At 30.8% G+C, this 16,351-nt stretch overlaps 1 protein-coding gene across 16 annotated transcripts in view; it reads left to right on the top strand.

The window, feature by feature from the left end:
- Nucleotides 1–16,351, top strand: part of LOC127728229 (disabled homolog 2-interacting protein-like) — a 130,649-nt gene that overhangs the window by 103,202 nt on the left and 11,096 nt on the right. For 15 of the 16 annotated variants that reach the window (XM_052235458.1, XM_052235459.1, XM_052235457.1 and 12 more), the window contains 6 exons: nt 6,997–7,218; nt 10,053–10,154; nt 13,076–13,174; nt 14,722–14,807; nt 15,368–15,555; nt 15,910–16,072. In XM_052235458.1, coding sequence (XP_052091418.1) covers nt 6,997–7,218; nt 10,053–10,154; nt 13,076–13,174; nt 14,722–14,807; nt 15,368–15,555; nt 15,910–16,072 — 860 coding nt within the window. Of the gene's footprint in view, nt 1–119; nt 761–6,996; nt 7,219–10,052; nt 10,155–13,075; nt 13,175–14,721; nt 14,808–15,367; nt 15,556–15,909; nt 16,073–16,351 lie in introns of those variants that run through there. The other variant, XM_052235473.1, reaches the window with a different exon arrangement.

The raw sequence follows: 16,351 nt of genomic DNA, 5'->3' as shown, positions 1-16,351 counted from the left end.
GAATCTCTATCAAGATAAAGGATCAAGTTGAAGGAGGTTATTTATAATACAATACAGAATTTCATGGATACTTTTATCATAGAAACAGTTTCATTCACATTCTATGTTAATAGATCATATTAAGAATAGTCAAATTTGTGTATACATTTTGTTGTATCTGCTCTGCTTGATTTGACAAGTTGGAATTTACATGAAAAAAGCACAGTGCATTTTATATCTTTTCTTTTGAAAGAATTGGTAGCCACTGTGTTGTTTTGTACAGGAAATTCATTATTTTTCTCCAGCTTTAGTGGACATAATGTCTGGAGATTTGAATTTAATAACAACATTCCCCCATATTAAGTATTTTTCATAGTTGGATTGTGAAGCTATCACAATTCTAAGGACAATCACAACTAGAAATTCAACCTTGTATGGACACATAAAAAGTTCATGGACTTTGGGAGCCATGTTTTTGTGTATTGTTGAAATGACCGAAAAATTTCCTGCTTTTATCAGAATTTAAATCAGCCTATTTAAATTTACTGCATATAGAAACAGTGACACCTTCACTAGACAGAATATCTATTGCGATGACTGATATGGCTCTAACACAAGTATACACTTATGTGTACTTATAATAAGTTTGAAGTCTTCAGGGCCACTTCTTTGAGGAACAAATTAAGACAGTTGAACTTAATTACCTTTGGATATATTGTTTGTACTCCATTCATTGTAAAATGATATTGACAGAACTGGCAGAGCCTGTCTCCAGAGTTTTGTAAGTAAAATTTTAAGTTATTCAAATATTGGTGTACCATTTATGTCGATGAACTATTGGATTGTCAAATGTTGGTGTACCATTTATGTTGATGTACTATCGGATTGTCTCAGCTGTAACAGTAGTTAGATTATATTCTTATATTTGGGTAGTAAATTTAATGTATGATCATCCCTCTTTCAGGTTGGGAAAGATTTTCATTATTGGGTACTGTCCCCTTTTATGGGTATTATACCCAAAATCTGGTATCAATTTACAGTAATAGCAAATCAAATTTTTGTAATTTTTCATAATGGCTATCATGGCCCAAACATTCATATCCATAGCAACATTCTCCCCTTTAAGACTACAGTTTAAATGAGTACTGAATACAAAGATAAATTGGCCTCCAAAAATCCTGACTGTTTTTAAGGCTATCCAGATGATATTTTAGTCATGGTATCTATGGGCAAAATGTTGTCATTTACCTGACTGTTTGCACCATGACAGTAAATATCTTGAAATCCCAAGTTTATATTTTTATCACTGATACTTCTTGTGGGGTATAATACCCATAAATGAGGATAATAGCCAAGTATGAGGATTTTCCCCAACATGTCAGTGGGAACCTTGCAGCAGCTACATACATTGCTGTATAGCCTTCATATATATATGTATATGATCAAGATATCTTTTGTCCTCCATAATCCTTGACAACATATCAATAATACTGATGATGAAATTTGATGTGACATTTTCCATATGGATTTTGACATCTGCCTCTATTTATTTAGTGGTCTCTTGAATTCTATGAGTGCACTAAATGACAATGCAAGGTTTGATGACAGGCCTAATTAACTGGCAATGTACCCCCTATTATTTTCCTTTGTTTATAATAACCCTAGAATTTAGTCTATTGTATAGATGTTCCAATCTGATAGATTACAATCAAACATTAGTCATAAGGTTAAAAATGTTCATTGTTAAGAAGTTGAATGGGGAGGGTAATTATTTCAGCATGTGAAGTTTGACCCATTGGCTGATCTGTTGTAATAGATGTATGGTTTGAGTGAACTGCAGTCACACGGGATAAATTTTTTAAAAGATATTAAATCTGAATGTTGAATAATAATTCTGTGAAATATTTCCTGCTTATCTGTCCTTAGTGATTTGACAGGAAGTTATCATGGATGCTGAATATTTCCTCTTTCCTGTGTTAAATAACTGAGGTATGCCTTTGCAATTTTCTTGATCATTTGTTTAATTTGATGAAATTATATTTTAGTGTCCCCAGATAATTATTATTAATGTTTCATTTAATATTGAAGGCCACTTAGTGGCGCCTGTTCAATAATTTGGAGGTATTTCTAGTCAAAGTGTTTTTTGGTATATTATTTGGACTGTAAAATATGGCTACAAAAAATAAATGGATTATTAAAGATCATAGCTGCAAATGTTTTTCCTATTTACTAAAATTTGTTAGTTTTGGTTTTTACCCAAAGTTTTTTATATTGGCTGTATGACTTTGTGTCCATTTCTTGTTTTGTAAACGATATGTAAAGGTTATGTATGTATTTTGTTTTCCCACCAGAATGTTTTAAGGAAGTTGAAAATCAGCGCATATTATGTTGTTAAAGTTAAATTGTTGTTTTTTTTTCCAAAATTATTCAGTTTGAGGACATTGATATCACCTTTCATTATTAGGTTTGCACTCTGTCTGTCTGTCTGTCTGTCTGTCTGTCCGGCAAATCAGTTTTCCACACTTTTTTTAGCTCACCTGACCCGAAGGGTCAAGTGAGCTTTTCTCATCACTTGGCGTCCGTCGTCCGTCGTCGTTAGCTTTTTACAAAAATCTTCTCCTCTGAAACCACTGGGCCAAATTTAACCAAACTTGGCCACAATCATCATTAGGGTATCTAGTTTAAAAAATGTGTCCGATGACCCCGCCAACCAACCAAGATGGCCGCCATGGCAAAAAATAGAACATAGGGGTAAAATGTAGATTTTGGCTTATATCTCTGAAACCAAAGCATTTAGAGGAAATCTGACAGGATAAAACTGATTATCAGGTCAAGATCTATCTGCCCTGAAATTTTCAGACAAATCTGACGTCCTGTTGTTGGGTTGCTGCCCCTGAATTGGTAATTTTAAGGAAATTTTGCAGTTTTTGGTTATTATCTTGAATATTATTATAGATAGAGATGAACTGTAAACAGCAATAATGTTCAGCAAAGTAAGATCTACAAATAAGTTGTCATGACCAAAATTGTCAGTCGACCCCTTTAGGAGTTATTGCCCTTAATAATCAATTTTTAACAATTTTTCGTAAATTTTTGTAATCTTTTACAAAAATCTTCTTCTCTGAAACTACTGATACAAATTTAACCATACTTGGCCATAATCATTATTAGGGTATCTAGTTTAAAAAATTTGTCCGATGACCCCGCCAACCAACCAAGATGGCTGCCATGGCTAAAAATAGAACATAGGGGTAAAATGCAGTTTTTGGTTTATATCTCTGAAACTAAAGCATTTAGAGCAAATCTGACATGTGGCAAAAATGTTCATCAGATTTAGATTTATCTGCCCTGAAATTTTCAGAGGAATCCTACAACCCGTTGTTGGGTTGCTGCCCCTGAGTTAGTAATTTTACAAAAATTTTGCAGTTTTTTGTTATTATCTTAGATATCATTATAATATCTAATATCTAATACTATTAATTATGATTTTAACCTTATTTTACATGATTTCCAAAGCATCAGTAAATACAGGTGAGCGACACAGGCTCTTGAGAGCCTCTAGTTCTTTGTGCTGGAAGATATTGATTTGATATTCGGTGTATGGTTTAATCATGACAAGTTACAGATCAAGTTCGAATTTTGTTTCAGTTGGATGATTTTGTTCAGAGTTATGGTCCTTGGACTTAGAAAATTCACTCAAATAATCAGTTTTCCTCACCTTTTTTTTTGTCATACTTGAAGATATTGATTTGTTAACTGGTAAATAGTTTTTATCCTGACAGGTTACAGATCAAGTTAGCATTTTGTTCCAGTACAAATAAATTTTTAACTGGTAGGGGACTATGTATTGCCATGCAATACTCTCAGAATACTTGTTTATGCAGAAGTTAGTTAGTTTCTTCATGTAGATATCTATACATGTACTACTAAAATAACTTTGTAAGCCGGCATGATGAAAAACCGATTAATCAAATAAATTATATATAACTATAATATAGGATAATGATGTTGATTAAAAATTACACCATTCCAGGCCTTTTTGTTTTCCACATAATTAATATTACCAATGATTAACAAGTTTCGGGTCTAGGGTACAAACATAAAGAATTTGAAAGCAGAGAAAACTGTGCACCTTATAATCTGAGCATGACTTTATCAGATGACAATATGAATACTAAAAATCCAGGCTAAAAATAAGGCATAGGTACTTTAATTCAGTCACAGACCTGTGATGTCACGGGTGTGTTCTAGTATTTATATTATATAAATATGTTCTATGCTTCTGGTTACAACCTGGCATAGAACAATTTCAATGGTCTTCAACATTCCCAGGCTTGTTTTCATGTTAGTTTGTGTGTGAGCTTTGGATATGGAGCAAAATATTGCCTTTAAGGCTTCACGTTGTGTTTTAGATTTTCATATATTTGTTTTTTTTATTCAAACAATCAAAGAGCATTAAATTTGAATATAAAATATAACTTAATTTAGTTATTTATAAATGAATTTATGTAAAGTAATTGTCTTGGAGTAGATAACTTTTACCAGATGAAGAAGGTGGGAATCAGAAAAACACCACAGACCCTGATAAAACATCTTAAATTAATGTAATTATTTATGCTTAATTAACATTTTCTGATACTGAGGTTACTTTTGAGGCATAATTGGGATAACTTGGATTCAACTTTTATATTTATTTTTGGACTTAAATGCATGTTTTTTTAGCAGCAGTGAACATTTAAAAACATTTCATTCCAAATTTTTGAAGATATCTACCATCTGATATGAATTTTATAATGTAGGCCTTTATATGTAAACACTTCTGAAAAGCCAGGAAACCCCTTAATTCGTTTGGATTCTGGTACAAGTACATTGTAGCTCATGACCTCTAAATTGATTTTAGAAATATGTCAGTTTCTGTATTTATAGATGTCATGGAAACTGGCTATATTTCCTTCCCTGTGAACAGATAAAATACAAGGAAATAGATAATTGGCCACAGTTTCAGAACATTGAGATTTGCAAATACTAAAAGACAAAAACTGAAAATTTGAATAAATCATGGAAATTTATGACCGACTTGTATTGTAACATTTTCATTCATGAACATCTCATCTTGAAGTGTAAAAAATATGGAAACAGAAAATGAATTATTTGAAAAATATGTTAACCAGTAGATCCCACAAATAGTTGGATGTATCTGTAATGTTTGCAGAGAGCACATGAATAAACGTCTTTTGATTGTACACATGGAGGAGATAGATCCACCCATGTAATTGTAACTAGAAATGTTCAGCATATTGGGTTCAGTGAAAGTTTCCTTCAATTTTGATCTTGTACCAGTGGATGAATAGTGTCAAGTGTGTACTGTAATCAATTTTAAATTGACATTTTAATTCATTGATGAAATTTGATAACATACAGTTTGCCTTGGGACAAATATTGAAGATTTCATTCATAATTTGAAATGATTTTAAAGTTTTGAAAAATTAATGTCAAAATCACAAGTACACAGCTGACAGGAAATTGAAATATATCATCATTAAAAGTTTACCTGTACACAAGATTGATTTAATGTCAATTTCATCCAGAAAATAGGAAATATCAATACTAGTGACATTTTTGGTTGAAACAATATAATCTTGCATAGAAGATTTCTCCATAAACTGAAGATTATAGAGGAAACAAATATCATAAACCATGTGAAAATAAACAACAATAAATTGACTCACCTTGTTTGAAATTTACCTGGACTTTTGAAAATTGATAATTATGCTTATTACTGTTGTAAAGTTGATTCACTAATGTCTAAGGTGCTGAAACAATGTAGAATTGTTTGAATCATTGGGGAAACCATTATTATGAATCATGATATAAGGTGGGATTAGTACCGATATAAGGTGGGATTAGTACCAATTACCCAGACTCTGTAATTAGATCTCATTGTTCAGTTAGACCTAGAATAGAGATAGATCATATTTATTGTAGAGATAAATAATTCTCTTTTGTGCTGATATTTTGTGTCGGTTTTTTATTACTATACAAGGAATATATGTGATATTTACAATTTACGTCAGTAACCTTTGAAAAAAAATAGCGATAAATGATCAATTAGGTTCATTTGACGTTTCAGCACATTTCTGCTAAATATGTACCTTATTTAATGGAGAATTTTTTTCTAATGTTGCTTAAGTTTATGGATAAATGTGCTTTCTGTCAAATTGGAAAAATTAATGAAGCTGTGTACACATTTCAGATCAAGGAAGTAAATATATCTGGATTTTCTGTTACTTACAATGGAAAAATAGTGTACTCTACACTTGTATGAAGTGTCTCAATTGTTATTCAACAGTATATATTTAAGTTGCTGAACTTGTCAGATTAACTTGCAAATGAACATATCTTAAGGTCCATGCAAGTTGATCTTACATATTTATGAGTGTGCCCTACAGGACAGATATATGTAAATGAACACCTGGAAATACATTGTGATTATGTTTTAATGGTCACTAAACGATAATTATTGACTTTGATGATTTCCTATTTTCCTTATATTATGTTCCTTTACATTGGAATGTGATAAAACAGTCTATTCATATGTGTTTTGGATCATTCTTTGTGGACTGGACCTTTGCTATATCCTTCACATGAATAGACTGAATGTAGATTTGTAGATATACAAGAATTTGGATAATCATAATGAATTCATAGACATGGACATTCATCAGAAATTTTCTTGTTGGATGTTGACAAAAATTGGCTTCGTTATATAATTGCAGTGTTCTTGGAATGTAACTAGAATTACAGCAGACATTATTGATAAACTGATGGCATCATGGAAATCAAATTAGTGCAACAATAGGCATTAAATTTGTATGATTAGAAATGTAGCTTTGTATTTGATCTCATGAAAATAAAAAAGAGGAAAATGTTGCCAGGATTTAATCGATTGCTGAGTCTCCCAGCAAGTCTTCATGATAAAGTGGAAGACTGGTTTGACATTGTTACTTATCCTTTCAGGAACCTGATCAACTCACGGATCAGATCATCTCGTTCCCATGAGTCCCTCCTAACAAGCCACGTCAACATGCACGCCATCGACCTGACAGCCACAGATCTAGATATTCAACCTTTGCACTCCAGCATTCTTGGTCAGGATCATTGTTTCCAAGTCTCAACAACGAACGGAAGTAAATACATCTCCTGCCGGACTGCAGAGGAACGTGAGAAATGGATAGGAAGGTATGTGTCTATTAATTATTATTTGGATGTCAAAATGATTCAATAACCAAGGATTTAGATTTTATTTGTTTACTTTTATACTTTTTGATAAGATGTTGATAATTCAGTCTGATTTTTACATTTTTAACCTTTCTGAAAAGCAGAGCACATACCAGATTTTATAATATAAAAAAATGCTGAGTCATCTAGCATTCTTTAGATATTGACCAACAGGGTTCTCCAGAAGTATATTTTTTTTCTAAGATGGTTCCACCAACTGTCATTTATTGGCCTGTAAAGTCAGAAGCACTTTAATGAATGAAAACAATGCCTTAATTTGTTTAGCAAGTCTATGAATGGTAAATAAAATAAAGTGTAAAAGATTTTAATTCAGATAAGCATTTTCTCTTTTTGTAACACTGTTATATGATTTTATGAGTGGATCATTTATAGTTAATGGAGTTTGGAAGCATCTTTTTTTATAGAATGGGGGTAAAATTGTACACTAAAAGTTAATGACTAAACATTCATATTTCCAAGATTCTATGAAAGTATTATTGTTCATGTGGAACCAACTATAGTAGATTTCATAGTTCCTTCCAACTGCCAAATTTACAGTACCCAACAAAATCCAAAATTCCAGTTGAGTCTACAAATTTAGAATCTTTGAACCAACAATGTTTTTACAAAACATGAAAATTGAAACCCTCAAATAAAATGGTAAAACGTGTATAACTGATAATTGTCAGTTTGTCTATTGTAAAATATGGCATGTTAATCAACAGATGTTTTACAGCTTTTTGTGATGTTGGGTTGCTGTAACATTGACATACACTCCTTATCCAAATCACTGGTGTGTACTTTTACAGTCATCTGCAACCATACTTACCTTGTCACACAAATTATTTTTTTGAGTTGGTCATAGTGTAAAAGTAAATGCAAAAATTTCCTTGTTTTTAATATTTCCTGTTTTGCAGTACTGTTACAATGAAATAGTTATATGTTCAAGTTCGTACCATTACCAAAATGTACTTGACAAGTTGACAGTCGCTTGATCGTGTATTTCTGTGGAGTGTTGGCGTATCGTAAGACATTATCGTAAGACATTTATTTACTGTTACAGGACATGTCTTACTCGCCTAAACCCTGCAGCAGTTATAAAATTCAGAATATATAATGTTATGATAGTTGAGATAAACACTGATTTGTTTTTTTTGTGACAACAATACTGAGAAAACCATGACCTGAAGGGGATGTTATTGGTTTTAAGACATTTTTATACTCCCCCACTGACAGACCATTGACCATAAAAACCAAAACAATTTAATTATCATTGTCAATTGATAGTTTTGTTTTGTTTTACTTGAAAATAAAAATACACCCTTAGACTTTATGGAACCATAATTTTCACAAGTTTGTTTCATTGGTCAAATTTTATAGAAATAAAGTAGCATTTTAACATGTCTTATATCTGGAGTTTTTCCACTCTCTGTGGAGTAGGATATTAAAGCTAGGATAAAATTTTGTAAGCAGTTATTAACTGAGAATTAAGATGAGACTTAAAATACATTGTTAAAATGCATTATAAAGTGCTTAACTATTCATATCTATGTTTATTTGCTTGAGTGTCCTTTAAGCACCTGCCCTTGGTGACTCCTGCATTTGGATAACTATTATATTTGTTCTTATGCATCAGCAACGAGGACTTGACTCATAACGACTTATTAATAAAGGATAGGATGCTGATTCTGGTGCATTGTCTGAACATTATGGTTTATAATAAATTGGTTATATTATTAACTCATATTATATTCCATGTTTGAGCTGTTTTTTCTTTTGTATTTTCTATATTGTAAATGTTTAATATCCTAATCACCACACCGATTTTGCCCATACATAGTGGGTCCTCTATGGGAAATAAAATTGTTTGATTCCTTTGTGTTTGTTATGATAGTACTTATCTGAAGACCATATGTCGTTGGTCCAGTAAAATTATCAATGATCAGATCCTAATCAGAAATCTGATACCATGTACATGGTCAGTAAGTTTGACCTATCAATGTTATTTCAGTGAAATTGGTTGTTAATCTTTCTTTGTTTATAAAACAAGAGATACAGGAAACATGGTAATGCAACAGCATTACTGATAATAACCTCAATTGCAAAATACACTCAAATGGGTCAAGCAAAAATATCACTCATATGGGTTGAGCAAAAATAACACTCATATGGGTCAAGCAAAAACTATACTAATATGGGTTAAGCAAAAATTACACTCATATGGGTCAAGCAAAAACAAAATATAACACATTTCAGTATTAACATAATCATTAACATTAAACAAAAAACATGGTCATTATCATGTAACTTTTGATGGACATGAGTCACATGAACCTCATTTTGGCAGCCTGAAAGAAAGACAAAAGTTCAAATTCAGGATTTAAAAGTTGTTTTTGCTGGAAAAGTGGTTGATGTTTTGTATATTATTGATTCAAAACACAAAGGAAAGCTTTGAATTTTAAATGAGATAGTACACAGATACTTAATTGACACTGATATTGTATGCTCTCTGGATCATGAGAAACTGACAGATCTGGAGGAGGGGTTGCAGAATATTTGGTATTCAGAACATCTGTTGAAGCTACCCACTCCATCTCAATCAATTTGAGAAAAGAGAGGAAAAGGGAGTCATTTTGAAGCACCAATTTTTTTTCTTTTACTCATTATACACCTATTTCTGATGCCTCATTTCAATATACTTTATAAAAGCTGAAACATCACTTCACATAGAGTGAAACATAGAATGGCATAATTTTTTTTCTTTATTGAAATCTGTTTAATTAAATAAATTTCAGCTTGAGGAAATCAGTTCATCCAAACCAGGAACATATACGGAGAACAGACAACTCTCTTAAACTATGGATAAAGGAAGCTAAAAATGTACCCTCTAAAAAGAAGTAAGTATTGGTGTCTTTTAAGCTGTTTGGCAAGTCAAGATTGAATTAGCATTGCTAATTAACAAATATATACATGTGTTATCATAATTCAGGTTTAGTAATTATTATGCCCCTGCCTTAGCGGAGGGGGCATTAAGTTTTACCCTTGTTCGTACGTACGTACGTCCAAAAGTTGGTTTCTGTTCTCTAACTTTAGTTTGCCTCAACCAAATGTTATGAAACTTATACAAAATACTTATTACCACAAAACACAGATCAAGTTTGAATTTTGGTGGTGTCACTTTAACCGTTCTAGAGTTATGCCCCTTTACAAATGGAAAAAATTGCTGAATGTTTTGTTTCTGTTCTCTAACTTTAGTTTGCCTCAACCAAATGTTATGAAACTTATACACAATGCTTATTAACACAAAATACAAATCAGTTTTGAATTTTGTTGGTGTCACTTTTACTGTTCTCTAGTTATGCCCTTTACAAATGGAAAAATTGCTGAATTTTTCGTTTCCGTTCTCTAACTTAAGTTTACTTCAACCAAATGTTATGAAACTTATACATAATACTTATTACCACAAAACTCAGATCAAGTACAAATTTGGGTAGGATCACTTTTACTTTTTCTTCAGTTATGTCCCTTTATAAATTTATACGATATGCAAGCGGGGGTATCTTCTGTGTCCCATGGACACATTCCCCATTTATTGGGAAACTAGTGTACCACATGTCTTGTGTATCATTATTATATAAAAATTAGAATGATTTTATGAACAATTCTGTTAGTAATGTTCCCTTAAATGACCAACTTTCAATGAACATTTAAACTCTTCAAGCAGCATCCAAGATGGCTGCTGCTTATAAATAGAAATTAAGTCAGTATTCAGCAATACAGGTTATTCGAGAAATTAATATTTTTTGCAAAAGATAAGAACATGATCAATCCATACATGATACCATGGATCCATTTAAGTACTTATCACAGAAAGCTTGTAGTACATAGTTTTTTGTACTGTATAACATCATTGTTATCATGTACTACATATACTCTTTATGACCTTTACACTAGTATACTTATAACAAGTACTCTGATAAATAATCATCAGTTTCCTTTGATGTACCTAACTGGTGATGTTTATAAAAAATCTTAGGTTAAAGAGTATATAACTGTTTTGTTTTAAAACAACCCACTTTGAAATTGCTGATGACTTAAAAATTTCATATTGAGATAAAATCTTGTTATATACTGAAACGGAAGTACAGGCTTTATAATATTAACTTCAAATACAATGCAAAATTCAAAATTGTATTGACTTATAAATCAGCTGATATGATTTGTTACAAAATAAACAAAACATAGTTTAACAAATATGTATAAATGACAAGAAGAAAGTATACAATACTGTACATATGGAATATGTTTTGATAAAAATTGTAAATCTGTAGAATTTACAATATCAAAATTAAAAAACAAAAAGTACACTCTGATATCACCTTATTGAGGTTTACTTAAAATAGGAATTTATAAAAAGTGATGTTAAGAACATTTTTCAAATAGTATTTGTGGGATCACATAACTTTGGCTGTTAGCATCTCTTTATACCATAGTACCAATGATAACTTGCTGTGGTATAAGTATTGTCATCAGTGTCAAACTCTCTAATGTAATGTTTGACTAAGTCCTATGTGAATACCAAACTCTACTGAGCAGCAAGCTGTTTCTTTGTATGGATTTAGTATTAGTAGGTACAAAAAAAAAGATTAGTTTTCATCAAAATGACATGAAATGTAATCTTTTAGGACTTTTATAGGGTGGTGCAAAGTGACCTGCGTCCACCTGATTTATGACCTGCCAATTGAAACATGAAAAATGATCCCCCTACAATATAACCTTTCTCATAGTTGGCAAAATAACTACATGTTTGTAATGAACAATAAAGTTTCTTTAGGATAACCAAAAGCATTTTAATAACAGACATGTTCAAATTCACTGGACCTGTCAGGTTTACTGACAAATAAAAAATCATTGTATTACATTTTGGAAATTGCAAATACTGCAGAAGATTTCAGGGCCCTTTCAGGACAATTTTTGATAAGTTACAATATCTTCTCAGATTTATTTGTCAGTAAAAAAATAATGATAAATCTATTTTAAATAGTAATTTGGCTTTAGAAATATTTAAAGTTACATTATTGATAGTTGAGATGCAGTTTTCTGTAAAATGATTGACTAAAGTTGGCTAATTGCTAAAAAATGGAAAGGAAGATCCAGAAATCTGGCTTATGTTCAAATAAATGACAAAATTATTTTAATGAATTTGCAGGATGTTTACATTTTATGATTATCCTTTGCATTCTTATCAGAGAAAACTTCAGAGAAAATGTTTGATAAATGAAGTATTCCAACCTGTTGTGAAATTGACATCTACTTTTACATCTAAGAAATAAACCAGTAGCAAAAAGATAAATTGAAAATGACATGTACATTATATTTGTTCTTAATCTAGATTACTTTCATTGGTTCACATAAAAATTATTTGATTAAGGTTATTAAAATTTAAAAATAAAAATAAAAAGGATGACATTATTTTAACCTTTGAAAAAGTAAGAGAAAAAATTCAAACCATTTAAAAAAGCAACACATTCCTAATAAAATAGTATCAAATAAATATTGTTTAGGTCAAAGGTTTTATGGAAAAGCAGATCAAAGCAAAGATTAACTTTAAACCACATGTTCTGGTCAGTTTTTACAGCTGTCAGGAATGGCAATTTGATCATGTTTTGCTGGAAGGCATTCACATGGGAAACATAAGAATATAGTTGAAATATGTTTTTATTAAACAAACCAAATACTCATACACTCATTCCCAGTAAAAAGAAATCTAAATAATATATCACAAAACATAGTTTAACAAATATGATTTTTTTTCCAGGTATTTCTGTGAAATTTGTTTAGATCGAACATTGTATGCCAAAACTTCCAGTAAAATGAAATCTGAAATGTTGTTTTGGGGAGAACACTTTGAATTCAAGTAAGTATACCATGTGGAAAATTCTTTTTTTTTTTAATAAAAATTAAAAAAGAAATATTATGGATTCCATTATTTTTCGTGGGTACTAATTTTCCTTGAGAGAGAAAAATCTATGTTCGTGGAGCTTGCACATGATATATAGAAAAATTGAACGTCATGTGACATTTGAATTTGTGGTTTACCACTTACCCACAAACTCCCTGATAATTGGTACCCCACAAATTATAAAGTATTCACAGTACAAGGAAATAGATTCTTTCAAAGTAGAATATCACATTCTTTGTTTTTCGTTATAGAGATAGCTTGTGTAACCTTTAAACATCTCAATCCCCAGGTACCCTGCACAACCTAGTTAAAATGAGCAAAATATTCCGACTGTACAGTTCACTTTGTGTTGCCAAGGAAGTAAACAATATAATTTGTTAGTGATACAACTATTTCTGCAAACAAATTGCTTGTACTCTCTTTCAACAAGGCTAAAGAGGCTCATTAATGCAAAGTGAATATGACATAACAGAAGGATGTCTGAGATCTTATTTACAATACAGTCTACACGTTTTGATACATTGTTCCTCATCAATGAATTATATCAGATGTATAATTATTTTAATGATAGCCATTATCATTTCTGAAGATATATCAAGGTATCAAATGTTATTACCCCCCTTTACATAACTCTGTTATGTCACAAGATTTGAACTTCATGTATGAAATAGGATTAAAATGTTGCAATAGATAACTTTACAAGGTAAACAAGAATAAAGAGATTGTCAATATACATAGGTAGATCAGTCATTGTGATTCCAAGCATGGGTAACAAATTTAAATATGATGTAAATGTCTTAATAAAGCAAGGTATTAACACGTGTATAAATATAGAATTAGATAAATATGGAATAGGCCAAGGACTACACTAGAAGACTATAAAAATAGGACATTTGTCATGTTTATACATGTATCTGTTCTATATCTGTAAAAATAATATGATGCAATTTGATTACAAAGATGTCTTAAGATTGGCCCCTATCCATTCTATTCTGGTGCTTATTTAAGCATTACACAAAATGATTGTGTTGTTGATTACATTCAGATATATTGCCCGTCTTTATAGGACATAGACATTGACAAATAAGCTAGTATAAACCAAGTAATAGGCCATCTTGTGTAGCTATATAAGAAAGGATTGCAAAGCACTAATAATTTGTAACTTGATAGTTGTATACTATAAGAGTGTAAACTCTTACAGATACTTGTAATGCCAGTTGGTACTTTGCCAAAACCATTTTGTTACATTCACTTTATGAAGAACTTCACTTGACACTCAAACACCCACAATAAAAGCTTATTGGCACGCTAAACACCCACAGTAAAAGCTTATTGGCACACTAAACACCAACAGCAAAAGTGTCAGGGAGTTACATTTCTGGACCTTTTTTTGTGGAGTTGTGTGAAACACAGTGATTTGTTTTTGTTATTGTCTGAAAGTTTTGCCTAACACGTACACTTAACATTTTTGTTTAATAAACTTTTGAACATTTCTTTTTCAGTAACTTGAGAGACACACAGATTGTTACAGTAAATTTGTACAGAGAAGCTGATAAAAAGAAAAAGAAAGACAAAAATCAGTTTATAGGTAATACATATTTGTCCTAAGTTCACAGTATAGGTTAGACAAATATTTTGTCCTGGTAGATACATTACCCAATGTCCTTACTGTAATAAAAAATACCTGTCTTATCCTATATAGGAACCTCTATAGATAATAACAATATGCATAGCACTAAGAAATAAACAGTGACAACACAAAATTACTTGACATATTTAGAAATGTAATTTTGGTTAATCTAGTACACTTGTGGTTATAGTTAGATATTATGTTTCATTAAAACTTGCCGTGGGCTACACTTTGTCACTTAATTCAGGACAACATGGAAACAAGTTGCACTAAAATAGCTTGCTTTAAAAAGGCATGTAATGGTATTATAGAGCTGATTGATCAGAGATGCATAGATTTATCATTGTTTTTCATCTATTTTGGAATACAATATAGAAAGACAAAAAACACACTGATAAATTTTATAAATGAATTTTTCTCAAGCAGAAATTTGAAATCTTATGTATTAATCAGTATTCACTAAAGATGTTTAACTAAATGTATATATGCTCAATGTAATACTCTGTTTTTATTTAAAGGTTATGTAAACATCCCAGCCTCGGAAATTACAGGCCGGACCTTTGTTGAGAAATGGTTCAACTCAACATCAGGAACTGTAGGTCGAGTTGGGAAAGAGAACAAAAGTGAAAATCCTTTAATAAGAATTAAAGCAAGATATCACACAGTACAGATATTACCTGTTGATATGTATAAAGACTTATCTCAGGTATTCATGCCATTTTCTTTTATCAAAATTTCATATTTTAAATGGTAAAATGTTTTGCTCTGAAAATATTACCATTAGAAGTATGATATTATCATAAAACAATTAGAACAAAAGTATATCTTTTCATATAAGTAATCTCAATCATAAACAGAATATTAAAGTTATTAACCTGATTTATTTCATGAGATATATTATATTAGGTATATTTTGTCCATAGAAATAATTAACATGAATAAGTGCTATTTGAAATATCTAGATGAAATAATAGCCATTTTCCAATCAATGGGAGATAACTCAGATATATTTTGACATGTTAATGTTGGTTACAAAATTTTTTTTTCTTTTTTTTCCCAGTATTTGAGTACAGACTATTGTCAGTTGTGTGAAGTATTAGAACCTGTGATCAGTGTAAAAGATAAAGAAGATATAGCTACATGTTTAGCTCATGTTCTACAGAAACTTGGTAAAGCTAAGGATTTCCTTACAGACATAATAATGGCAGAAGTGTCACGGCTAGGTAAGAGTACTTTGGATATCACTACTGGAGATATTAAACACACTTATTTGAATGCTTACTTACTTATACAAAATGTGTAATGGAACTATTAGAATTTTTAACTGAAATATTTGCATTTTTTCTAGGAAGTAATAAATAAACTTCTCAACAAACAAAAAAAGAAATGAAATTTTTCAAGAACTGTCAAATTATGTAATTTGAAATGATATGTTACTACTTTCCTATTTTTAATTGGTTTAAGCCAAAATATCAATCATTTTGGGTGGTAAATTTGTAATT

This window comes from Mytilus californianus, unplaced genomic scaffold (assembly GCF_021869535.1).
Source record: "Mytilus californianus isolate M0D057914Y unplaced genomic scaffold, xbMytCali1.0.p SCAF_2, whole genome shotgun sequence".
Taxonomy (NCBI): domain Eukaryota; kingdom Metazoa; phylum Mollusca; class Bivalvia; order Mytilida; family Mytilidae; genus Mytilus; species Mytilus californianus.
This window is presented reverse-complemented; position numbering and strand designations above follow the sequence as displayed.